At 40.2% G+C, this 27,720-nt stretch overlaps 1 protein-coding gene and 1 long non-coding RNA gene across 3 annotated transcripts; one reads left to right on the plus strand and one right to left on the minus strand.

Annotated features, from left to right (window-relative positions):
• The first annotated feature begins 2,584 nt into the window (after nucleotides 1–2,584).
• Nucleotides 2,585–27,448, plus strand: SLC19A2 (solute carrier family 19 member 2). 2 transcript variants are annotated; one of them, NM_001142667.1, is given in 6 exon segments: nucleotides 2,680–2,959; nucleotides 13,803–14,402; nucleotides 21,946–22,168; nucleotides 23,241–23,433; nucleotides 24,108–24,249; nucleotides 26,679–27,448. In NM_001142667.1, coding segments are annotated over 6 exon segments (1,491 nt in total). In that variant the 5' UTR covers nucleotides 2,680–2,755; the 3' UTR covers nucleotides 26,808–27,448.
• On the minus strand, nucleotides 15,117–21,946 carry LOC146403910 (uncharacterized). The gene is made up of 2 exons (XR_014843908.1): nucleotides 20,223–21,946; nucleotides 15,117–20,025 (listed from the first exon to the last, which is right to left on the minus strand). It is a non-coding gene; the product is annotated as an uncharacterized LOC146403910 (long non-coding RNA).
• Nucleotides 27,449–27,720: the final 272 nt, after the last annotated feature.

Genomic DNA, 27,720 nt, shown 5'->3' on the forward strand with positions numbered 1-27,720 from the left:
AGGCTCTTTGGAAGAAGCCACTTCCAAGTTTGTTTAGGTTTGGAGCAGAAAGCAGTTCCCTGTGATTATAGGACTGAAATCCCCAGTTCCTTGCTGGCTGTCAGCCAAGAGTCAGCCTCAACTGCCACAGGGTGCCCACATCTTTGGCACACAGCCTCCTGGAGCAACAGTGTGACATAGCTTTCTCCTTTTTCAAACATCTTTGCCTCGTTTGTTACCAGCAGGAGATAATTCTCTGCTTTTAAAGGGCTCCTGTGATTACATTGGGCCCACCTGGATAATCTCACGTTTGCCACACAGTGTAACAAACAGTTGTATTATCTCATTAAATTCAGGGATTCCACTCCACACTCAAAAGGGAGGGGATTACACAAGGCAAGGCTCACTGGGGGTCATTCTCAGAACTATTCCATGACCTCTTAGAGAAAATAATGTTTTAAAAAGTTTTTTCCTAATTCAAGAACAATTATTGTTAATGCCCAACATCGCAAAGAGAAGTTGAGGTGCGTAAGTGATTTATACCAAGGAAAATATTTCAGAACCAATGATTCACAGATTAACATAATTTAGGTCTCCAAGATTCAGGGAAGGGATGGAAAGCTGTTCTTAATAAGTGCACTTCTCTTTCTGAGGCCTCTTTTGTTTTTCTTTCTCTCTCTCTCTCTCTTGCTCTCTCGCTTTTTTTTTTTTTTTTTTTTTTTTTTTGGCTTTTTGGCTTTTTGGGCTACACCCGCATCATATGGAATTTCCCAGGCTAGGGATCGAATCAGAGCTGCAGCTGCCTGTCTACACCACAGCCACAGCAACACCAGATCTTTTAATCCACTGAGCAGAGCCAGGGATCAAACCCACATCCTCATAGATACTAGTTGGGTTTGTTACCACTGAGCTACAACAGAAACTCCTCCTTTTCTACTGAAGCACTGAATGCAAATCCAAAGGCAAAGAAATTGCCAAGAGGACCACTAGTGTTTTAGGGGACTAGATAATTGTATTATGCAGATTAGAAGTTCTTACTTTGAGGCCTCAAGACTTCCTGTTATTGAGGGCCCTTAAAGACTCTTTATTTTTGTGGGTTATACCTACTGGTAGTGCCATATTAGAAATTCATTTGGAAAGTTTCTAAACACAAAAATTTACAAACACATATTCTCTTATCCTTTAGAGGGATGTCATCACACATCAGGTAGTCTCCAGAGGGCAAAAGAAAGTAAAGTCCTAGTATTATTATGAAAGTAGTTTGACATCATGGAATTCTGAAAAGATCCCACAAATCCCTAGGGCTTCCTGAACCACACTTTGAGGCCCACTGATAGATGCAAATACCAACAACTGCATTCCTTCAGTGATTAATCAACTCACACATTTCAGTGCATTCACTGCACAGTCTTAGAAACAAATCTCCATTCCCTTTACTGGTATGTCCTTCCATGTGGTAGAGAGAGTCATTTTTTGTGGCTGATAGCAAAAGGTATCCTCTTTGCAAAAAGGGTCATTTGCTGACTCAGAAGGGAATTTGAGATGATTCGTGATATACATAAAGCAAAACAGTTCAAAATGTTTTCTGTGAGCTTCTGGCAGTATCTGTACTCTACAAATACTGCACAGGAGAAATTGCTTTTGGTGCAGCTTGGTCTGCAGTGAAAGGACTGGGATACCGTCAAGCTGAGTCAGGCAGAAAAAGAGAGAAGTGGAAGCAAACCCTGGGTATTTTCAAGCTTTGCCCTTGAAAACTATGCCAAGACTTTTTTTTTTAATAAAGAGGTGATACTTTGCTGTTGCTTTAATGACTCGGGATTTCCCCCTTACCTTTTAAACACAGGATATATCTACAATTATGTTTACTTTCTTTGTACCCCGCTTACAAAAAGTAATGAAATAAAGCTAATACCCTTAATTAGAACTCCATCATGGTCCTTCTGTTAAGTGACTAGCTCATTCATTCTTTTCACAGTATTTTATCGTTTTCCAGCTCGGTCTTTTGGTAAACGCCGTGAACTGCTTAGGTTCCAGGCTTCCCATGTCTTTTTACTGCAGATGAATACAATCTACAGACTGAAAGCCGCTGGAAGAAAAATAGAGCATTCTTCCGCCTCAAGGTTAAATCTTTGCCCGGCGCTGGCCGCTTGAGGAGAATGTGAGCGGACGTCCAGAGAGGGACTGCGTTTAAAAATGAGAGAGAAGACTGGAACAGCGTTTTCCTCTCCGTGGGGATAAAGCCCACATGGAGCACTCCGGAAAGGTGAGCTGCTGCACTGAGCATGACCGAGCCGACCTCCAGCGTGGGCGGGCCGATCGCCGCCTGACCGTCGCGCGCCGAAACCTCAAGCAGTCGCGTTAGGAGCTGAGTCCTCCAAGTCCTCGGCGCCCGAACCAGAGGACGTCAGCCGCCAGGCGTGTTGCAGCCATCGCCACCGCCCCGGGCTCCCAGCTTGTGACCAATAGAAGAGAAGCCAATGCCCTACGTCCGCTGTGATTGGCTCCCAGCGGGGAGGCGGTGGCGGAAGGTGGGTCTTCGGGTGTGTCAGGTTTTCCGTGGCGCTGCGGGCGGCGACACGTGAAGATCCTGCTGCCAGGAAAAGCTGAGAGGTTCTGCGGTCGGAGGCGGCCATCCCAGAAGTGCTTGGCCCTGCCGGGAGGAGGAAACACTTACGATCGCAGGTGCCCGCACTGGGGCAGTGCTTCAACCTGACTCCAGTTGGTGGAAGACGAAAAGGAGCAGGAAGGGGCCGGGTCCCCGTCCCTCGCGCCCCGGATGGATGTGCCCGGCCCGGTGTCCCGGCGGGCGGCGGCGGCGGCCGCAACCATGCTCCTGCGCACGGCTCGGGTCCCGCGCGAATGCTGGTTCTTGCCCACCGCGCTGATCTGCGCCTACGGCTTCTTCGCCAGCCTCAGGCCGTCTGAGCCCTTCCTGACCCCCTACCTGCTGGGGCCCGACAAAAACCTGACGGAGAGGGAGGTAGGCGCGGCGGGAGGACGCTGGCTCCGCTGGCAGAGGGGACGGGCGGGCCGAGGCGGGTGCGGTTGAAAGACAGGACTGAGAAAGGCGCTTGAGCCCCAGGAGCCATTCTGGGGAGAGATTCCTGAATGTTCCTCTTTGAAAAAAGGCTTCTTGCTGGGCGCTGCCGTAATTCATGCTGTTTTTCTGTCCTCCGTTGAATTTATAGGACATGTTTCAGGTGAAGGGTTCGGAACGCAGTTCGGAAACCCTAGTGCCCTTGTGCTTCAGGCGATGTGCGGATGATGCTGTAACTGTGTAACTCTGCTCAGACTGAACCAGTAGTGGGAGGGGGGCGGGGAGGAGAAGAATATTTGGAGAAAAAAGGGAAAACAGCAGGTTGTACTTCGAACATAGTGAAGGTTTAAATAAATATTTGCTGCCTGAAAGTAAGGAAACAGATGCAAGGCAACTCCTGTTTTCTGAAAGGATCTTCCCTCTACCTACTGTACCCTCTTCCTTCCCCTACCTTACTTTGTTTACCCTTTACAGATAGATGTACTCAGATAAGGACTGTATAGGACAAGAACCCATCCCTTATCTCGTCTTGATTTTTAATTGCGTGAGACTATGTCCTAGAATATGCCCTGCCTCTCACCTCTACCAACCTCCTGGGATAAAAGCAGATATTTAGGTGTTGTCACATAGTTGGAATTTAATTAGAGTTCTTCTGGCATTGTGAATTGTTGCTTCACGGATGTTAGTCTTGCTCCTTTCTGTTCTGCTGTGTTCAGAGTAATTGAGAGTACATAGTCCATGATCAAGAACTTCTTGCTGAGTGATTTTCCCTGGGAGGATATTTAAGTACTCCAGAAGTGCATGGTGTGCTTTAAAAATGTATTTAACTCTTTAAAGTGTATGGTCAATCTCAACACTTGTTTTTTGAAGAAGATATTAACTGAAGAAGGAGTTAAATTTAAGGTGCTACCACAAGGCCCAAATAAAGCAGATTCAGCATCCTTTCCCTTGAACACTACAAAGCATGAAAACTGCGCCTGGTATTCCTTTCTGGAACAATACAAAGAGTGAAAGCTGAGTGGGGAATTGTTAGCCGTTTTTTCCTCTGTCAACTCTTCCTCCCACCCTGCCTCCCTGCTCCAGTGCCTATGAAATATTTCTCCCATTTAAACCTTACTCCTTCCCCTGTGAGTAGTAGTCACTTCTGAGTAGCAACTTGGTATCCCTGCATAACAGGTTAGTGCAGGATATAATTACTCATAGTCCAGTTTGTTGTTGCCTTGCTCCTCCATTTTTTTTTTTAAGTTTTATTGAAGAATGATTGATTTACAATGTTGTGATAATTTCTTCTGTATAACAGTGATTTCAGTTGTACATATACACACATTCTTCTTCAGAGTCTTTTCCCATATAGATTATCCCATAATATTGGGTAGAATTCCTTGTGCAGGTCCCCATTGGCCAGTCAATCCATACACCACTTCTATTTTTAAGAGAACTTAACAGGGAATTGAAAATTGGCATTGAACCCTGGGTTGAGGATTTCACTTAAGTTTCTCATATCATCTCACCACTAGCAAGTAGCTTTTACCCAACATTAGATCTTCTATTTTGCAGTCATATGGACCATTCATTACCTGTTTGAATTATAATATTTTTTAAAAACAATAGGAAAGTGGAAGGAGCCAACTCTTGTGAATAGAATGGTTCTACAGGAAAAAAAATGACAGTAAATACAAAAGAGAATGATTCTGGAGACCCTTAACAACTGAATCTGAGTATAGCCACTGAAGCAGAAAGGATTCTGCTTGTGGGCTGCTAACAATTAGTTTCATGTGAACTGCCATGTGATCTGCACAGCTTGTGCACATGGGGGAAAAACATGCTCCCAGTGTTGATATTTGAAAGCAGATCTACTTTGTCCAAGTGCCCTGGGTGGAATTGGCATGTGATGTGCAGTCACTTGCCCTGTCTTATCAGAAAGCTTCCTGGGGTGAGTGAAATATGTTCAGGGGTATAGGAATGAGGCAGGGGTACCCTAGCCCAGGAAATAGTTGCTGAATGTGTAACAGAAACATAGCACACTTCTGTTACTGCAAGTTAGATAAGGAAGATGGCAGGTCTGAAGAGAAATCTGGTGGTCTGGAAAGGGCTGTCATTTGTCTCTGAGGACCTCAGAATCATAGCCAGCTCTGCTGGTCATATACAGCAGGTCATGTGCTGTGCACAGTATGGCTCTGTCCACCCTCTCTTGAACCCTGGATTTTTTGAATCTCCAATAATTGAAATAAATAGGACAACTTGTTCTCCTTCCTGAGTGCTTGTTTTCATCAGTGGGGAATTATATATTTATTTAATATTACATGATTTTTAGGCAAGGCGAATGTCAAATCTTAGCCAGTGATATTTGTTTTGAATTTTGTATTTTCCCCCAGGAGACTTTAGATGGGCCAAGTGTGATCATCTTAAACAGAGCTATTGTTAACCAAGTCCAAAGACAAAAGGGGCGGAGAGGTCAGAATTTCCTCTTCTACTCCCAAAGGATTTTTTTTTTCTTAGATTTAAGGAGAACCATTAACTTGTATCACTTTATAATTTATTTATTTATTTTTTTTGTCTTTTTAGGGCCTTACCCACAGCATATGGAGGTTCCCAGGCTAGGGGTGGAATTGGAGCTATAGCAGCTCTCCTACACCACAGCCACAGCAACGTGGGATCCAAGCCACATCTGTGACCTACACCACAGCTCATGGCAAAACCGGATCCTTAACCACTGAGAGAGGCCAGGGATCAAACCTGCGTCCTCATGGATGCTAGTCAGATTCTTTTCCACTGAGCCACAATGGGAACTCCATCACTTTATAAATTTTAAACAGGTTAAACTTTGACTGTGTTTCAATAGGTGAAAGCCACACCTTTAAAAAAATAGAGCTCTTTATCACCAAAAGCTTTTTTCCCTTCATCTTTTTCAGCATGTGATTTGACATTCACTAGCTTTTGTTGATATATTTAAAACATTAAAACTACTTTCCTGATATTCAGAGCCTTAGAGAATTTGGCTTTTCCTTCCTTAACACCCTTATCTACTACTGCATCCTTCTTTCCCTTGCTAAGCGTGTCCAGGCTCCATCCACATTCATCCCATCCAGCATATCCAGTCTCATCCACTGACCAGACTCAAAGATGAGCTCTCTTCTTGGAATAACCTTCCCATACATAGCTTTTGATATCTTTCTCTTAGCCTCCAACTTTCTCATCCTTCCAAGTCCATCTCAAATAAGCAATCCCATATAGCCTGTCTACCTCATCAATAATTTGTGTGTATGTTCTACACCAGGTTCAGAACTCCCAGAAGACTGAGGCTTCATTTTATTCTTTTTTTGTTTTGTTTTTGTGATCTCCATGCAGTTACAAAACAGTGTTGTGCAAATACGTGCTTATTAACTAGCTGTTTAATTGAAACTTGATTCTAAAAGTCTAAATCTGAAGTAGAGCTTAAAACTGAACATCTGTTTCCCTTGACTTTTTGTATCTCGGAAGAAAGCACAAATAAGCTCTGATCCAAAGAGCCGTGAATGGCACCTTACAATAAAATCAATTCCCTTTGCTCACATGGCAGCAAATACCTGCGATAAGAAGGTATTGTCCAGATATGGACAGTAAGAATCTATAATCTGTACCTTTTTTTGTTTAGGGAGTTTCCCTTCAAGATTCAAAGTATCCATCAAAGAAGCATTTCCTGGTGTGACAGCTTCTCCTTGGAGACATCAAGAGAGAAGGGCTTTTCTTTTGGGGACACTTGAGAACCCAGTGGCTAAGCTCTGGAGATTATCTGGTCTTCTCTCTTCATGTAACCCCCATAAAACACCCCCATGCAGATCGAAAAGGCTGCTATTGGCATGAGAAGTAAATTGGAACATGGTAGATGATCAGTAACAGTTTTCCAAGAGAAGAAATGAAGCATTTTAGTGCTGTGGATTCAGAATTTCCAGGTGAAAGTCCTCCCTCTGCCAGTGACTAGCTGGGATAACTGTGGAGAGTTCATTTAAGGCCAGGTTTCCTCGGTTGTAAGAAAGATGATAAATACTTATCTTTTTTTTTTTTTTAAATTTAATTTTTTATTTTGTATTGGAGCATAGTTGAGTTACAATGTTGTGTTAGTTTCAGGTGGATAGCAAAGTGATTCAGTTATACAAATACATATATCCATTCTATTTCAGATTCTTTTCCCATATAAATTATTACAGAATACTGAGCAGGGTTCTCTGTGCTATGCAGTAGGTCCTTGCTGATTATCTGTCTTATATCTAAGGGTGTGTATATGTTAATCCCAAACTCCTAATTTTCCCCTCCCCCCTTTCCTGTTTGCTAATCATGTTTTTTTTTTTTTTTTTATTTTCCCACTGTACAGCAAGGGGGTCAGGTTATCCTTAGATGTATACATTGCAGTTACAGTTTTTTCCCCCACCCTTTCTTCTGTTGCGACATGAGTATCTAGACATAGTTCTCAATGCTATTCAGCAGGATCTCCTTGTAAATCTATTCTAGGTTGTGTCTGATAAGCCCAAGCTCCCAATCCCTCCCACTCCCTCCCCCTCCCATCAGGCAGCCACAAGTCTCTTCTCCAAGTCCATGATTTTCTTTTCTGAGGAGATGTTCATTTGTGCTGGATATTAGATTCCAGTTATAAGTGATATCATATGGTATTTGTCTTTGTCTTTTCTGGCTCATTTCACTCAGTATGAGATTCTCTAGTTCCATCCATGTTGCTGCAAATGGCATTATGTCATCCTTTTTTATGGCTGAGTAGTATTCCATTGTGTATATATACCACCTCTTCCGAAAACAATCATCTGTCGATGGACATTTGGGTTGTTTCCACGTCCTGGCTATTGTGAATAGTGTTGCAATGAACATGCGGGTGCAAGTGTCTCTTTTAAGTAGAGCTTTGTCCGGATAGATGCCCAAGAGTGGGATTGCGGGGTCATATGGAAGTTCTATGTATAGCTTTCTAAGGTATCTCCAAACTGTTCTCCATAGTGGCTGTACCAGTTGACATTCCCACCAGCAGTGCAGGAGGGTTCCCTTTTCTCCACAGCCCCTCCAGCACTTGTTATTTGTCGATTTATTAATGATGGCCATTGTGACTGGTGTGAGGTGGTATCTCATGGTTGTTTTGATTTGCATTTCTCTTATAATCAGTGATGTTGACCATTGTTTCATGTGTTTGTTGGCCATCTGTATATCTTCTTTGGAGAAATGTCTATTCAGGTCTTTTGCCCATTTTTCCATTGATTGATTGGTTTTTTTGCTGTTGGGTTGTATAAGTTGCTTATATATTCTAGAGGTTAAGCCCTTGTCAGTTGCATCATTTGAAACTATTTTCTCCCATTCTGTAAGTTGTCTTTTTGTTTTCTTTTTGGTTTCCTTTGCTGTGCAAAAGCTTTTCAGTTTGATGAGGTCCCATGGGTTTATTTTTGCTCTAATTTCTATTGCTTTGGGAGACTGACCTGAGAAAATATTCATGATGTTGATGTCAGAGAGTGTCTTGCCTATGTTTTCTTCTAGGAGTTTGATGGTGTCCTGTTGTATATTTAAGTCTTTCAGCCATTTTGAGTTTATTTTTGTGCCTGGTGTGAGGGTGTGTTCTAGTTTCATTGCTTTGCATGCAGCTGTCCAGGTTTCCCAGCAATGCTTGCTGAATAGACTTTCCTTTTCCCATTTTATGTTCTTGCCTCCCTTGTCAAAGATTAATTGACCATAGGTGTCAGGGTTTATTTCCAGATTCTCTGTTCTGTTCCATTGGTCTGTCTGTCTGTTTTGATACCAGTACCACACTGTTTTGATGACTGTGGCTTTGTAGTATTTCTTGAAGTCTGGGAGAGTTATGCCTCCTGCTTGGTTTTTGTTTCTCAGGATTGCTTTGGCGATTCTGGGTCTTTTGTGGTTCCATATAAATGTTTGGATTGTTTGTTCTAGGTCTGTGAACAATGTCATGGGTAATTTGATAGGGATTGCATTGAATCTGTAGATTGCTTTGGGTAGGATGGCCATTTTCACAATATTGATTTTTCCAATCCAGGAACATGGAATATCTTTCCATTTCTTTACATCTTCTTTGATTTCTTTGATTAAAGTTTTATAGTTCTCGGCATATAGGTCCTTTACCTCTTTGGTCAGGTGTATTCCGAGGTATTTGATTTTGTGAGGTACAATTTTAAAAGGTATCGTATTTTTGTATTCCTTTTCTAATGTTTCATTGCTGGTATACAGAAATGCCACTGACTTCTGAATGTTAATCTTATATCCTGCCACTTTGCTGAATTTATTAATCAGTTCAAGGAGTTTTGGGGTTGAGTCCTTAGGGTTTTCTAGGTATAGTATCATATCATCTGCATACAGTGACAGTTTGATCTCTTCTCCTCCTATATGGATGCCTTTTATTTCTTTTGTTTGTCTAATTGCTGTGGCTAAGACTTCCAAAACTATGTTGAAGAGCAGTGGTGAGAGTGGGCATCCCTGTCTTGTTCCAGATTTGAGTGAGAAGGCTTTCAGTTTTTCCCCATTGAGGATTATATTTGCTGTGGGTTTATCATAAATGGCTTTGATTATATTCAGGAATGTTCCCTCTATACCCACTTTGGCGAGGGTCTTGATCATGAATGGATGTTGAACTTTGTCAAATGCTGTTTCTGCGTCTATTGAGATGATCATATGATTTTTGACTTTTTTTTTTTGTTAATGTGGTGTATGATGCTGATTGATTTGTGTATGTTGAACCATCCTTGTGAACCTGGGATGAACCCAACCTGGTCATGGTGTATAATTTTTTTGGTATGTTGTTGGATTCGTTTGGCTAAGATTTTGTTGAGAATTTTTGCATCTATATTCATCAATGATATTGGGCGATAGTTTTCTTTTTTGGTGGTATCTCTGTCTGGTTTTGGAATGAGGGTGATGGTGGCCTCATAGAATGTCTTTGGGAGTATTCCTTCTTCTTCAACCTTTTGAAAGAGTTTAAGGAGGATGGGCACCAATTCCTCTTTATATGTTTGATAGATTTCTTTTTTTTTTTTTTTAATGCAATAAAGACCTGTGCTTTATTACTCTGGTAAATTAGAAAATTTACCAGACATACATTGTTCTAATATAGAACATACAATTCTGACTGAATTTAGTTTTGCTTTTAATATAAATTTCTAAATGCCAGAAAGGAGCCAAAGCACAAGAGAGCATGTCAGAATAAGATTGAGGAGGAGATAAAATGTAAGGAAATAAATATCGAAGGGGGAACTTTCTTGAAGGGGGAATTCATTTGGAGTTTTGGGGAAACACAGAGTTAGGGGTAAGTGCAATTGGAGGGGGAAATTCATTTGGAGGGGGAAACATGGGGTGAGGGGGAGTTGCATCAGGAGGAAGAAACATATTTGGAGGCGGGAATACACTTATTTGTTCTTCTTCCAGAGATTCCACGCTCTCTGCTTGTTCTTTGGGCTTAAAGGATAGGGCTTCTTTCCCATCCTTCATTTCACAAGTCTCTCTCCCCGCAGATGGGGTGATTTCCTCTTCCTCTTCCCTCAAATCAGTGTCCTCCTCCTCCTCAGGTAGAGAGACTTGCTCCTATTCTTTCAAGTCCATGGCCTCCCTGTGCTCAGGGGAAGAGATTTCCTCCTCCTCTTCCTTTGGGTCAGCGACATCCCTCTGCTCTGGTAGGCACTCCATGCTGCAGTCCCTGGTGTTGGTGGGTGAAGAGCACTCAAAAGTACTTATCTTTTAGCGTTGTTTGGATTAAATGAGGTAAAGTAGGTGAGGTGATTAGCCCAGCAGTAGAGATGTGCTATTATAATGCTGATAATACTGTGGGGAGGGACATTCCTCTTAGGTTGATCTCTCTCCTAGGAGTAAATTCAGACTTCTCTTAAATTAAATGTATTCTAATTTATTATAATTAATAATACTAAAGAGTTAAAGAGAACCTATCTGGTTTCTACCCCCCCCCCAACTTGCCTTTGTTATTGTTTTTCCTTTCCTTTCTTTTCTTTTCTTTTTTTTTTGTCTTTTTGCCATTTCTTGGGCTGCTCCTGCAGCATATGGAGGTTCCCAGGCTAGGGGTCCAATCGGAGCTGTAGCCGCCGGCCTACACCACAGCCACGGCAACTCGGGATCTGAGCCTCGGCTGCAACCTACACCACAGCTTATGGCAACACCACATCCTTAACCCACTGAGCAAGGCCAGGGATCAAACCTGCAACCTCATGGTTCCTAATTGGATTCGCTAACCATTGAACCACGACGGGAACTCCCATTTTTATTTTCTCTTTGACGTTTCTTTTCCTCGTTTTCATTATCTAAATTGTGGTTTTGTATTAGGAGTAGAACTAGATTTATGAACACTTCAAGTTGATAATTGAAAGAATGAAATTTATATAATGAAAACTTGGCAGTTGATCGTCTGGGGACAGCTGTTATTGAAAGTCAAAGCACAGATAGTATTATTGAAGTGAAAATGCAGTGGGAGTCCCGGGGTAGAAAAACGGAGATGGGACAAGAAAGGAAGGTGCTTTTAAGACTCTAACAGCTTTGTGGTATTGTGTTGTGGAAAATCGGAAGAAGAAAGTTGCAGAGTCATACAGAGGAGGCAGTTTCACACCTAAGAAACTTGTAGGAGAATATCTTTAAAACTACAGGCAAAAAAGGAGTGGGAGGTTGGTAATGGAACACACATGTGAGAAGTCTACAGCGACTGCTCACTCTTCACAGCTTTCATCTCAAAGTTGCCCTTTTCCCCTCTGGTTTTCTACTGAGAGTCATCTGACCCTGTGTTTTGTCAGCCAAGTGCACTTTATTCCTTGTTTGCTGAAATTTCCGCATTCGTGAATAAGAATCATTTCAACAGTTCTCAATTATTCTTTAGTGCACACATTCAGACGCAAGAATGGTTCCTAAATGGAGGTTTGCTAAATGATTTGCAAACAGATTGGACCAAAACTCATTGAAGGTGGGGCTGTTAGTTTGATCAATCACTTTTGATATTCAGCCAGTCAGAGATCAAGTCTGGCACATAGTTCAGGTTATGTTTTACTTTTATAGTTCTCTGTAATGTTCTCTGTATTGTATAATCATTGTTTACTTGATTGTTCCTCTAAAAACTTAAAACAATTAGTCCATTTTACATTGGAGTGAACTGAGGTATGCATGAGAGTTAAAAAGAAAGTCAAGCCAAGGATTAGATTGCTCCATCACAAGGCAGTTAGCTTGTTAGCAAGACTATCTTTTAGAAAGCGCTTAAAAACTGGGGTCACTGATTCATACTTTGAAATGATCGCTTAAAAAACTGACCTTAACTCCAGGAGCTTGCTGGGCTCTGGTAGAACAGGGAAAAGTTTCCTGTCATGATTGTTATTGGAAGAACGGTGACAGCAGTTCAATTAATTTAAATTGTATTGGCCCAGGTGATCAGTGTTAATTAATTTAATTCATATTGGTCCAAGTGGTCTGTGTTTCAGCTTCAGTCCTTTAAGTCATTAGACGTATGAAAAAATAAAGTGGAGTATGCAATTTCCATGTATTCTTTCACTTAATTCTAGCAACAGACAACCACATGACAGGTTTTACTTCTCTTTTACTGATAATGGAGATTAAAGCCAAAAGGAACTGAAAAAAAACTTGCTTAAAATCATATAGTAAATGATGGGATCTTTGTGGTTTAGAAATGATTTCTACTGCCTTCCAATGAAAAACTAATGGAATCAACAAAACCCTCCACTGTCTTCTTATTACAGGCAAGAAAAAGAAGGACATCAAAGTCATCTATTATACGTCCACAGATAGTTACTTTGTTAAGACTGTAAGACAGGAAGTTTCTGTCCTGACTCAGTGGGTTAAGAACTGGACTAGTATCCATGAAGGTGTGTGTTAGATCCCTGGCCTCACTCAGTGGGTTAAGGATCTGGCACTGCTGTGGGCTGTAGTGTAGGTTGCAGACTCAGCTCAATCTGGCATTGCTGTGGCTTGGTGTAGCTTGGGAACTTCCTATGATTTGACCCCTAGCTTGGGAACTTCATATGCCGCAAGTGCAGCCCTAAAAAGCAAAGAAAAAAAAAAAAAGACTGGAGGATAGGTTTACTTTCTTTATCTATTTCTGTTACCCTCAAAGTAATGAAACTTAAAATCAAAGAAATCTAATCAAACAGTAGGATCAAGGCTCCCCATTGTGTAGCTAGAAGAATTAATGATGGTTCCAAAACTCTTGTTTCCAAAACACTTGTTTCCAAAACATTTATTGAGCCAAATATCTTCCAAACAGTATGCTGTTGTACAAATGAAAAAGTCAAGTCCACCCTTTAAAAGAATCTTTATAGGCAGTGGTTCTCAACTCTGGCTCATATTAAAATCTCCTGGGAGGTTTTTGAAAAATGCCTGTGACTGGGCATCCAAATTTTTTTTTTTTTTAAAAAACTCCTTGGAGATATATAGCCATGGTTAAGAAGCAGTGCATCTTGATCAAGGAGGTAACTGAAGAGTCATTTAGGAGACTGACACATAAGGCAGCATCAAGAGAGCTTTGACGTTTGGGATACAAATACTTTCAGCTGCAGCAAAGCCTTCCAGGATGAGGAAAGCATGGAACTAGGCCTTAATGAATAGGGAAGATTTTAATTAGGAAAAAGATGATATGGTGGAAAGAGGGAAGCATATTCTGAACATTTATCGGAATTGTCAGGATTTCTTTGGTTGCCAAGAGTGAGATCTTTGAGGTGTGGCAGATGGTTTCATAAGAATAAATTGTTAGGAATATTCCAGGTCCTTTGATATCACTAATGGGTTTTTATCCTTTCTCTACCAGGTCTTCAATGAAATATACCCAGTATGGACTTACTCTTACCTGGTGCTGCTATTTCCTGTGTTCCTTGCCACAGACTACCTCCGTTACAAACCTGTTGTTCTGCTGCAGGGACTCAGCCTTATTGTGACATGGTTCATGCTGCTCTATGCCCAGGGACTGCTGGCCATTCAGTTCTTGGAATTCTTCTATGGCATTGCCACCGCCACCGAAATTGCCTATTACTCCTATATCTATAGTGTGGTGGACCTGAGCATGTACCAGAAAGTCACCAGTTACTGCCGAAGTGCCACCTTGGTGGGCTTCACAGTAGGCTCTGTCCTAGGACAAATCCTCGTCTCAGTGGCAGACTGGTCCCTGTTCAGCCTGAATGTCATCTCTCTTACCTGTGTTTCTGTGGCTTTCGCTGTGGCCTGGTTTCTGCCTATGCCACAGAAGAGCCTTTTCTTTCACCACGTTCCTGCCTCCCAGGGAATGAATGGCATCAAGGTACAAAATGGTGGCATTTCTACTAACACCTCAGCTTCTAACCACCTTCCCCAGTGGGAGGACGTTGAATCAAAAATCCCTCTAAATACAGAAGAGCCTCCCATGGAGGAACAGGTAAGTGCAGCCTTCTATGTCTTGTGGTTGCTACTCTGGGGGCTAGACCAATGTTGAAAACATGGACAGAAAACCCCGTGGATTCATATGGATCCTGGTTTTATTTTGACTTGGTTCATTGGTTCATTCATTTGTTCAAGATAACTCAGATTTATCTTAGGGATGACAAATGTATTTTCCCCTGGAGTGGACCTCTGAGATCAGACTGGCACATTATATTGTTTGTATCAGAGATGTCTTAAAAGCCATGGCATTGTCTGTCTCTTCTTCTTCATCTTTCTTTCCCCAGAACTTGATATATAAAAAAAAAACTCTCAGAAAAATTTTTTCTAAATGAATAGATGAAATGATTCCAATAAATGATGAATATCCATTTCCAGCTTCTGAATTGAAGTCCAAAGTATTTTAGGGTAGGAAGTTATCTTCCTTATCTGTGGTGGAAATTATATCTGATTCAGGCATACCTCAAAAATATTGTAGGTTCAGTTCCAGACCACCAAAATAAAGCAAATATTGTAATAAAGTGAGCTACACAATTTTTTAGGTTTCACAGTGCACATAAAAGTTATGTTTGTAGTCTACTATGTGTGTAATAGCATTATGTCTAAAAATATATGCATACTTTAATTTAAAAATACTTTATTGCTAAAAATGCTAACCATCATCTGAGCTTCCAGAAAATCATAATCTTTTTGTTGCTGAGGGGTTTGCCTCAGTGTTGATGACTACTGACTGATCAGGGTGATGGTTGCAGAGGGCTGGAATGGCTGTGATAATTTCTTAAATTAGACAGCAGTGAAGTTTGTCACAGGACTCTTCCTTCACAAACAGTTGCTTTGTAGCATCAATGCTGTTTGATAGCATTTTACCCACAGTAGAACTTCTTTCAAAATTTGAGTCAATCCTCTTAATTCCTGCCACTGCTTTATCAACTAAGTTTATGTAATATATGCTAAATCCTTTGTTGTCATTTCAATAGTCTTCACAGCATCTTTACCAGGAATAGATTCCATCTCAAGGAACCACTTTCTTTGCTCATCCATTAGCAGAAACTTATACATTTAAGTTTTATTATGAGATTTTTAACAATTCAGTCATATCTTGAGGCTCCCCCTCTAATTCTAGTTCTTTTGTTATTTCCACCACATCTTTAGTTACTTCCTCCACTGAAGTCTTGAACCCCTCAAAGACATCCATGAAACCGAATTTTTATAACACAATAGTCTATTCTGGCACATTTCTTTTTTTGTTTGTTTGTTTCGTTGGGTATTTTTTAGGACATATGGAGTTTCCTAGGCTAGGGGTTGAGTTGGAGCTATAGCTGCTGGTCTACACCACAGCCATAGCCACGTGGGATCCGAGCTGTGTCTTCGACCTACACCACAGCTCATGGCAACGCCGGATCCTTAACCCATTGAGTGAGGCCAGGGATTGAACCCACAACCTCCTGGTTACTAGTCGGATTCGTTTCTGCTGCGCCGCAACAGGAACTCCCCGACACATTGCATTTATTTTTTGTAATGTGATCACTGCCCACTAAGTTGATTTTATTACCTGCTAATGAGTCAAAGTCTAAAGTTTAAAAAAATTCTGTTCTAGACCAACCTGATATTTGCTCTTTATAGAGATGTAAAATGTCAATTCTTGACATGCTAGAGAATTACAGAGTCAGAAGTGATTCTAGTGGTTCCCTGGTGGCCTAGTGGTTAAGGATTCAGTGTTGTTACCGCTGTGGCTCAGGTTAGATCCTTGGCCTGGGAACTTCTGCATGCCAAGGGCATGTCTGTTAAAAAAAAATGTGATTCTAACCACAGGTCATAGGGCAATCAGAGCATCTTAAAGTCACAGGGAACTTTAGATCATATCATCCTTTCATTTTCAGGGATAAGGATTGGGATCCAGCATTAATGAGTTGTGCAGAACTACACATAACTCTAGAATCCTGACTTCTGTGGGCTGATGGGTGTGAAGGTACTGTCTTTTTTCTTCTGCTTCCCAGGCATACCATGAACAACTTTTCCTTTCCGGTCCAGTCCTCCATGCATGTAGGGACACATAGTACCAGAGAAGTAATTTGATTGCAGTCATCAACCCTTAGATCTTCATGGTTTAAGCATTAAACCCTAATTATCCCTCCCCTTCATTTTTCTAGTGTATGTAGAAGAAAATCCAAAATTCTCATCATGGCCTATAAGACCTCATACAACCTGGCCTTTTGCGAACCTCTCTAACCTTATCTGTTAATTGGGATGAAACACATCAAGCTTATTCCCACTTCAGCACTTCAGTCAGGAGGGCTTCTCATTGACTGCCCTTCATTCTGATTTTCATGGCTGGTTCCTATATACCACTCAGGTCTCAACTCAGACAGCTTTTCAGAATGCCAGTCAATACTCTTAGCAATCATTGCTTCACACTACATTCACCTGCTAATCCATTATTTTCTTTATAATATTATTCCTGCTGTAAGCTCTCTTATTTGTGTGTGTTCATCATCTGACTCCTTATTCCCATGAAAGTTTCATAAGGGCAGGGACTTTTCTGCTATAACACCAGCATCTAGAACATTGCCAAACACATAATACGGGCACTCAGAAATTATTTGTTGATTGCATTAATGGGCATAATAAATAGAATATAAGAGAAACCAACATTTATTAAAAACTTGCTGCATATTGGATAATATTTATCTAGTTCTTCCAATAACCTGTTGAAGTAAGCATTAATTTACATTCTACAGTAAACAGCCTATGATTTAGAATTTTGTCTTATCAGCATGTAGGCAGGTATATTGCTTCATCATCATCGTCATCTCAGCTCCTGTTTATTTTGACCAGGGTACCAGATACTGTGCTAAGAACCTGAGATTCATTAGCTCATTCTTGCTAAAACTCTATGATACAGGTATCATTATCCCCATTTTGCAGATAAAGGAACTGAAGCTTACATTAAGTAATTTGCCCAAAGTCACACAGAAAGTGGCACAGTCAAAATTTCCACCGCAGATCTAGTTGAGTCCAAAAACTAGTACCGTAGAGACTCCAATTTCTTGTTGGAAAGAAATAACTTCTCAAGCATTTTAGGGAGATGGCCTTTATTTATTTAATTTCAAAAGTCACTCTTGGAGTTCCTGTTGTGGCACAGCGGAAACAAACCTGACTAATATTTGTGAGGACATGCATTCAATCCCTGGCCTCAATCAGTGGGTCAAGGATCCAGCATTGCCTTGGGCTGTAGTGTAGGTCATAGACAAGCTCGGGTTCGTTATCGCTGTGGCTGTGGCATAGCTGGCAGCTGTAGCTCCGATTCAACCCCTAGCCTGGGAACTTCCATATGCAGTGAGTGCAGTCCTAAAAAGCAACAACAACAACAACATCAAAAGTCACTCTTACTATATATAGCTAATAAACATATCATCTTAAGAGGAAAAAGAAGATCTCTCTTTTGATTTTATTAAAAATATTCGTGCTTAATTTTTAATTAAATAAGAAAATTATTTGAAAAGAAGTCAAAATCTCAATGATTGGTGAAAAATTACTGCTATTAATATTTTAGTGCTCCTTTCTAAACATTGCTATTTGCTTGTATACATTTTATAGTAAATGAAATTAGAATCTACATGTAGTTTTATAACTTGTTTTTCTCAATGTTATGTAATACTCATCTTTATGTTCCTTCATGACAGAATAGCCTTCAGAATTGAAAGAGTGGAGAGCATCATGGTACAAAGGGCTACTGGGAAATTTGTATTGGGCAGTATTCTGCCTTCTGCACCAGGCTGGCCCTGAGAGAGGCTTATGTGAAGGACAAAGTCTCCCTTTTGACCCTTTTCTTTTTTTTCTCAGTTGTGGTCACAATCTTTCCCTTTGGATATTTGCACTTGGACCCCTGCCAATGGATATGTCTGAGTTGGGATGGCTGGGAGGGGGGTGTGTAGCCATGTTTGGTTGTACCCCCTCCCTTTTGCTGTTTAATGTCTTTGAAGTTCAGATAGTTGTCATCTCCCCTGAAAAAGAGTAGCCAAAGGCAGATCTCCATGCCAACTCCTAACAGGTCTCCAGTGCCCTGCTTCCAAGCTTGTGAACTAGAGCTTTGTGAGATACCAGGCCAAGGTCAGAATGACTATTCTTGGAACAAGATAAGAGTACAGCAGGCCGGAGCAAAAAAGTGTCCCAGAGCCTTTTATGATGGAGAAGAACCTGATCATCACTAATTTTTAAATACACATCAAAAGCACCTTCCTTTGTGCTTTTGTTCTTATTTCCTTTGTCTTGAATGTTGTTCTTTATTTCTTCTCTATTGAGATCTTATCTATCTCCTAACGTCTGTCTCAAATACCAGTTTTTCTGTGATACATATTTGGTTCCTTTTCTTTGAAACCAGATGTAGTTTATCCGTCACCATTGGTTAAGGCTCATTCTGTATCTTTTGGGTAATAGGCTATCAGTAGGTGAGGAAATAATGATAGTCTTCCTATCATCATGAAAAAAAGTTAATTTTTTATAGCAAGAATTAGTATCAGGATTGTGTCCTTTGGCAGCACGTAATAGAAGAAGCAAACTTATCCTTGAAAATTTCCATTCTGGCTGTTGGTTTGATTATAGACAAATTTCCCTCTGCCTATAACTGAGGTGAGAAAAGAGTAGTATCTAAGTTTGGTACTGTAAACACCTAACTATACCCATTTAAAGGTTCCATTTAAAGGAGAAGGGGCTACACAGAAATTAACTGAAAATGGGTTAGAGCCTTGACTATAAGATCTGAAATCATAAAACACCTAGAAGAAAATATAGGTCATAAGCTCCTTGACATCTGTCTTGGCAGTGATTTTTGCTTTTAATCTGACACCAAAAGCATCAAAAGCAAGGATAATTAAGTAGGACTACATCAAACTACAAAGCTTCTACACAGCAAAGGAAACAGTCAACAAAGTGAAGAGGCAGCCTACTGAATGGGAGAAGATACTGACAGATCATATGTCTGATAAGGGGTTAATATCCAAAATACATAAGCAACTCAGTACAACTCAATAGCAAAAAAAGAATTCAATTTTAAAATTGCAGGAAGTGTTCCATTGTGGCACAGCAGAAACAAATCCAGCTAGTATCCATGAGGATGGAGGTTTGATCCCTGGCCTCACTCAGTGGATTGGGGATCCAGGGTTGCCGTGAATTGTGGTGTAGTTTGCAGACTCGGCTCAGATCCTGTGTTGTTGTGGCTGTGATGTAGGCCAGCAGCTACAGGTCTGATTCAATCCTTAGCCTGGGAACTTCCATATGCTGCAGGTGTGGCCCTAAAAGAGCAATAAATAAATAAATAAATAAATAAATAAATAAATAAATAAATAAAATAGGTCAGAAGATCTGAGTAGACATTTTTTTTCCTAAGACATTTGGAGGGCCAACAGGCACATGTAAAGATGTTCATCATCACTAATCATCAGGGGAACGCAAATGATAACCACAGGGAGACATTACCTCACACCCGTTTTGTTATTGAAAACATAAGAAATAACAAGTGTTGGTGAGGATGTGGAGGTTCTTCAAAAAATTGAAAGTAGAACTACCATATGATCCAGCAATTCTACTTCTGGGTATATATCCAAAGAAAATGAAAACACCAACTCATACAGGTACCCATATGTTCACTGCAACATTATTTACAATAGTCAAGATAGGGAAACCACCCAAGTGTCCATCGATGGATGAGTGGATAAAGAAAATGTGGCGTACACACACACACACACAGACACACACACACACACACAGACACACAGACACACAGACACACACACTGGAATGGTATTCAGCCATAAAAAACAAATGAAGTCTTGCTATTTGCAACAACGTGGATGGACCTAGGAAGTAAGTCAGACAGTGGAGTTTCCTTGTGGCTCAGCAGATTAAGGATTGGCATTGTCATTGCTGTGGCTTGGGTTCGATCCCTGCCCTGGAAACTCGTGCATGTCACAGCCGTGGCCAAAAAAAAAAAAAGTGAGACAAAAATATCATACAATCTCATTTATATTTGGAACCTAAAAACAAAACAAATACACACAAAAAACCCAAGCTCATAGATACAGAGAATAGGTTGGCATTGCCAAAGGCAGTGGGGTAGGTGAAATGGGGTAATGAGGGGTCAAAAGGTCAAAACTTCCATTTGTAAATAAGTCATGGGGATGTAATGTACAGCATGGTGACTATAGTTAGCAATACTGAATTGCATATTTGAAAGTCGCTAAGAGAGTAGATCTTAAAAGTTTTCATAAGCAATTATAACTGTGGTGACAGATGTTGACTAGATTTACTGTGATCATTTGACAATGTGTACCAATACTGAATTATGTTATATACCTGAAATTAACCTAATGATACAGGTCAGTTATACCTCAGTTTTCAAAAAGCAAAAAAAAGCAAGAGGGCATAATCATTTTATATCTGGAGAGTCTCATGTGCAAGACATGGCCTCTAGCCAAGGAGCCTCCAACCGGTAAGCAGGTTGAGTCATGCTGCTGCCATCGCTGTTACTCACTTGTAACATGGCTCCTGTCACTCATCCCAGCTCTTCTATGCTACTTCATGGTTAGCTTCCTTTTGGTCCCTTTGGATTCCCTCATTTTGCCTTCCCATGTTAGCCACAAAAGTAAAATTTCCTGTGTTCTGAGCAAGCCTCCGGAATTGAGTCAACCTTTAATAGATTGAGCTTTGATAGGATTGGGGTCAGAGATGTTTCACAGAGAGTCTGAAATCTCATACTGACTCCTTGGTATTGTCCAGGGATGATGGTACATAGCTCAGTAATGTCTTATTTCACTTATCACAAGCATAGTAGCTGTATTACTTCATTATAATAGCAATAGTTCTTATGAATATTGGGTAATATACAAAGTTCAAGAAAGCGGCTTTGGATCTGGCATGGCTGTGGCATAGGTCAGCAGCTGTAGCTCTGATTCACTCCCCAGCCTGGGAACTTCCATATGCCACGGTTCAGTCCTAAAAAATCAAAGCAAAAAAAAAAAAAAAAGCATAGGGAAGAAAATTAAAATCACTGGTTACCACACAAAGCAGAGAACTGCTGCCAATATTCTGGTTTATTTCTTTCTAAGATTTGTCTTAATCTGTATCTTTCAGTGACTCTGATAGGTTCTCATCAGTGAACTCTACCTGAACAGTGATTTCCTTGGGCCAGTAATTATTGCTTATTTTAATGTTGCTTGCCACTGTGGGAAGCAACAGTGTCATCTCCCTTTGGCTGAAGTACAAATCTCTAACCATTTTTGTACCTTCATTTTTTATAGAATATAGCACTTGCTAGACGTACTAATGTTTGTAGAGCATTCAAAGTAGAAATTATATGAGGATGAGAATGTGTTTTTCCCCAGAGGGGATAAATGTAATTTCTAAAAATCTCTTTAAAAATATGTGTGTATGTGTGTGTATGAAATAAGCAACTAGTTTTCACAAGAAAAAAGAAAAAAGTCTATAGAACATTGAGTCTATACAATTACTTTCTGTACAGTTGCCTTCTCCATTTTTCTGTGTAGGGATCCAAGCCAGACCGGCTCCTTGTGCTGAGGGTCCTGTGGAATGATTTCCTGATATGCTATTCCTCTCGCCCTCTGCTCTGCTGGTCTGTGTGGTGGGCCCTCTCTACCTGCGGCTATTTTCAAGTCGTGAACTATGCACAGGGCCTGTGGGAGCAGGTGATGCCTTCTCGCCATGCTTCTATCTACAATGGTGGTGTGGAGGCCGTTTCAACCTTACTAGGTAAGCGGCGCAGGGCAAGGTCAGGAGGGGAGGGTCCTCTGGTAGTTAAGTCAACCATAATCAGATTTCCTCTCCTCCCCAAAAATGTAGTAATCCCAAAGGTATGATTTATTTAATTGAATTTCTGATTTTATAATTCAGGATGAAAATATAGAAATACTCAAGTGTTGGAGGACTATGACTAACAAACTTGACTTCTTTATAATCTTTGGGGAACCTAGTGTAATGATCTAAATTGTCTTCTTATCCAAGTTTCCATTATCTCTGATTTCTGGGTGCTTTTACACCTTGTTGTGAAACTGAGTAGCAATGTACAGTACTTCATAACAACAGTAGCTAATAGATGTGTTAATATGCACAAAGTGCTGTTCTAAAGACTTTGTGTATATTAATCAGTCCTCACGTAATTCCTAAGATAGGTGCAATTATTATCCCCCTTTTACAGTTAAGGAAGCTGTGGAAGTATAGGTTAATAATTTGCCCAAGGTCATATAAATGGTACTTAGTAAATCCAAGGATTGAACTCAGAGCCTGTGTCTTTGTTATATTTTGCTGTCTCTTTCTAACTTGTAGACCTACCTCATAAGGTTTTGGAAGATTTGTAATGATTTCTACGAACACTTATAACTCTGGCACTTGGAAAGCACTCGATACATTTTAGCTGTCATTATCATCATCGTCATTATTTTACCATGTTCTAAAATGCCCCTTAGCTGGGAGGAGAGATGACCCATCCTGCCACATTGCCTAGCTACAAGCGATGATTCTTTTGGATGCTTGCCTCTGCATCCACCTCAGTAGTTTTTCCTTAGCAGCATCCCTGGTTGTATGTCCTTCGTTTCCATCTCATTACCGGCTGTCCTAATTAAACTCTCATCATCTCTCCATGGCTCCATACTATTTATTCCATCAAGTCCAAAATTCTCTGCCTGACTTTCAAGGTCCTCCGTAATCTTGAGCTATCGTGTTTATAAATTAAAAGATCTTTAAATATAATAATCCAAGGTGAATTTTTACTTTATTGAAACAGTATTTGTTTAGCAAAATAACTGATTTTCTTTTTGTTCTGTAGGTGCTGTTGCTGTATTTGCAGTTGGTTACATAAAAATATCCTGGTCTACTTGGGGAGAATTGACACTGTCTGTGTTTTCTCTCCTGATTGCTGCCGCAGTGTACATCATGGACACTGTGGGTAACATTTGGGTGTGCTACGCATCCTACGTTGTCTTCAGAATCATCTACATGTTACTCATCACTATAGCAACGTATGTATTTTTTTTTTTCTTTGTCTTTTTGCTATTTCTTGGGCTGCTCCCGAGGCATATGGAGGTTCCCAGGCTAGGGGTCCAATTGGAGCTGTAGCCGTCGGCCTACGCCAGAGCCACAGCAACGCGGGATCTGAGCCGCGTCTGCAACCTACATCACAGCTCACGGCAACGCCGGATCGTTAACCCACTGAGCAAGGGCAGGGACTGAACCCACAACCTCATGGTTCCTAGTCGGATTCGTTAACCACTGTGCCACGACGGGAACTCCCAGTTTTTTTTTTTTTTTTTTTTTTTTTTTTAGCAACGTATATATTTTGATTCAAAGAAGCGTTGTTAGGAAGAGCTAGGATGGGATTAACTTTCTGGTTTCTTTACAAATTAAAACTTCTGGTTAAAAGAGGCAAACGGGAGAAAACATTATATTATGTATGCATTATCAGTTTTTCTGTCGAGGAAGCATTTAGGCAAGGTTTATTTTCTTGTTCCCATGTTTCTGCTGTTTTCAGATGTTTGCATGAGATCTACATCATTTAGCAACAAAATACTCTTCACTTGCTTAAAAAGGGAATTGACAGTAGAAAGATAGGTCTGCTCTTCACTTTTTAAGTAAAAATTGTAACTATTCTGGAAATAACTTTTTTTCTATTCATTCTTTTTATTTATTTTTTAAGTTTTCAGATTGCTGCAAGCCTCAGCATGGAGCGCTACGCCCTAGTGTTTGGTGTAAATACCTTCATTGCTCTGGCCCTACAGACTCTACTCACTGTAATTGTGGTGGATGCCAGTGGCCTGGGCTTGGAAATTACCACTCAGGTAAAGTCTCTGTTTTGGTACTGAAGATGTTACGGGTTGATCAGGGTAATAGAAGTGGAACATGCTTAATGGAAACAAATTCAAACAGTATAGACACATATACAATGAAAGGTGAAAGTGTCCCCTCCTTCCTTCAGTTACTTCCTCCCCCTAGTTCTTTTGTACCAGGAGGGTGTTCAGACCACCATATTTTTGATGAGGCCCTAGGACATTTCTGAGTGTTAAATATCCAGCCTGGTATCGCTGAGGTAGTATTGGTTCCTTCCAGGCCAAGTTCTTCTGCTTCCTCATCCATTATTATTTTCCCTCCCTTTTTCATTCCATGCCTGGAATGCTGAATCCCATATTTGAGATGGTCTGCTTCATTTCAAAGTTCTCTAAGTCTCCTCCCTTCTTTTCTTAAAATACCCCTCACCCAAATACCAAAGTAATGACTTGCTGTTAATGAATGGCCTTATGATTCTTAAAACATGACCTATTGAGAAAACACCTGTACGAACTCCCAAAGACAACGTGAATACTTTTATTCACTCAGGAGTTGTATAGGTAAACAAAAATGGGCAGTTGAATCAAAAAGTGAGTGCCCACCCCACCCCCTTTCAGCCTAAATGATTCCATCTCCATTATTCCTTCCTTACTTAACACTGTAGTTTTCTTAGAATACAAAGACCTAACATGTTAGCAGTAATTAACTTTTTTTTTTTACTAAGGAGATCTAAAAGAGAAATAGTAACAATAGGTAAGGTTCATGGAGTGTTTTCTGTGTGCCAGGTACTTTATTTATATAGGATTTTGTGGGTTTGTTATTAGGATTAGACATCAAGAAAATGCATCTGAGAGATACTGTGTTGTTTAAGGTCACAGTCAGTTAATAGTGCAGTAGAGCAGAGCTAGGATCACACCAGCATCTTTCTCTAAAGCCCAGGCATCTCCCTCTGCCATCATGCTGCCTCAAAAAAGGATGGAGGAGGGGGTGGACAAAGAAGAGAAGTGGGAGCTTATTACTTCCTTTTAGTAAGAATGATATATTGTTTCCCAATTGTCTGCCTACAATAAAAGCCTCACAAAGACCTCTCAAGGGTTAGCTGCTTACACTGGGACAGAGGGTAGGAGAGAACTAAATGCTTGTCATCTTGCTATGGAAAGGGTAGGTTTAAACATGGAATAATAGAATTTTGTGGGCTCTGCTGAAATTCATAACTGCCATAATTAATTAACAGGTTTCCTGGAAGGATGGATTGGGCGTTTGGGATTAGCAGACACAAACTATCAAATGGATAAACAACAAGGTCCTACTTAGCTCAGGAAACTATATTCAATATCTTGTGATAAACCATAAGAATATGAAAAAGAATGTATATAAGTATATCTAAATCACTTTGTTGTACAGTAGAAATGAACACAACATTGGAAATAAGCTATACTTTAATAAAATAAATAAAAAAAAAAACAGGTTTCTTGTAGGAAAATGTATCCACATTTTAAAGAATCTGGTTCAAAGGGTTACAGCAACATGCTTATTGTATCCATGAACCAGCTTATCAGTATTCTGTTAAGAGGATGATGATGGTTCATAAAATATATAATCACATTAAAAAATTGGTTTAGAGAAGATTCTTATAAAAAGTTACCTTATAATGGAATATAGTTGGCATTCTACTGCCCTCTTCTGGGAAAGAGAATTCTTGATCTTTTACTCATAGCCACCTACCTATCAGCTTGAGGGTAGAGACTATGATTCAGTTATAGCAATAACAGCAACAAAAATAAAAACAACAGTATTGGAGTTCCTGCTGTGGCTCAGCAGAAACAAACCCGACTAGTATCCACGAGGATGAGGGTTTGATCCCTGGCCCCATTCAGTGGGTTAATAAGGATCCGGCATTGCATTGGGCTGTGGTGTAGGTCACAGATGTGACTCCATCTGGCATTGCTGTGGCTGTGCTGTAGGCTGGCAACTGTAGCTCCAACTTGACCCCTAGCCTGGGAACTTCCATATTCTTCAGGTGCAGCCCTAAAAACAAAAACCAACCAACCAACCAAACAGAAACCAATAGTATTAACAGCATTAGCACTGTGCTAATAAACATTAACATGCATAATCTCATCCCTTCCCAACAACTCTGTAATTAGAAAATATGAGCTACAAAATGGTTTATAAATGAAGTTGAGGCTCAGGGACTGAGTCTCTCAATCCAGGTCACACAACCAGTAAGGGGTGTAATCAGGATTTGAACCCAGGCAGTGAGGCTTCAGTAACATCATGCTGTGCTGTCTCTGAATCCTCGGCGCCTGGCACATTGTGTTTTTTAAAGTTTTATTGAGAAAATAAACATACCTTTAACTATAGAGTCTGGTCACATAGATGTAATAAAAGGGCTTAACTTCTAATTGTTAATCCTATAAATTTCTTCTTCCTCCCTTTTTAGTTCTTCATCTACGCTGGTTATTTTGCACTCATTGCTGTGGTTTTCCTGGCTAATGGTGCAGTCAGTATTATGAAGAAATATAGAAAGCAGGAAGATCCAGAATCACGTTCTCAAGTGACCACTTCATAATGCACTGCTGATGAATTTCCTTTCACAAGAACTCTGCACAGCAACTGTGCCTGGATATATTTAATTTTTTAAAGTGTAGACATATATTTATGAGTGTGCATTTCATGGCTTCAAAGGAGCCAAGTGACTATACCTGTCTTCCAAGAGTAACAGAATACTGTCAGAGGTGAAGTTTACTTAATGAATTATTTATGAGAGCCAATTTAAGGATGACTTTTTTTCTGATTCAGAAGAGAACTTGCTTTTGAAAACGAAGTAATAGGAGCCACCAAGCAGTACATGGTGATGTATTCTTGCTAGCAAGTGAGTTTGGTGTTTCGTAGGTCAAGTGCTTCTGTATCTGATTAGCCAGATGCTTCACCTGATGGAACCAGGGGCTATAAGGTATTATAGGTCAGAATAGAAACATGTGGTAACAGCACCTGCCTTTGTTCAATTTAATCCTTGTTTCACTGTTACTCATGGGCATTTGTGTTTCTACAGAAGAAAGTTGTTCCTGTCACTGGCAGTATTTGCTCTGGTTTGGTGTCCTATCCTATAAGGAGTATGTGTCATTCCTAATTTTAAGTTATTTTTAAAAATTCATTGTGTAAATGTTTTCAATTCCCATCTTGACAGTTATGTTCTTGTGTAGATTTTTCTTAGAAGTACATTTTAATATTATTCATATGCTTCCCAGAGAAGCTAATTTAGTTAAAACTAAGGCAAGTTGTGAGGCCTGCGAATAGTCTAAGTGAAAACTAATCAGAAAACTTAAGGTAGGTTTGCTTGTCTTTTATTCTTCAGTATGAAGGACTATTAATTCTATGATAAAAAGTTGCTAAATGGGCTAAAGTTACCAAAAAACAAAAGCCCATTTTATATTTGTATTCCCTTTTATTTCCAAAATAACATGAAAAAAAATTAAAAAAAA

Source organism: Sus scrofa, chromosome 4 (assembly GCF_054392235.1).
Source record: "Sus scrofa isolate SSC_HxYL_T2T_F1_AM1 chromosome 4, Sscrofa_HxYL_maternal_Yorkshire_Landrace_v2.0, whole genome shotgun sequence".
NCBI classification, from domain to species: Eukaryota; Metazoa; Chordata; class Mammalia; order Artiodactyla; family Suidae; genus Sus; species Sus scrofa.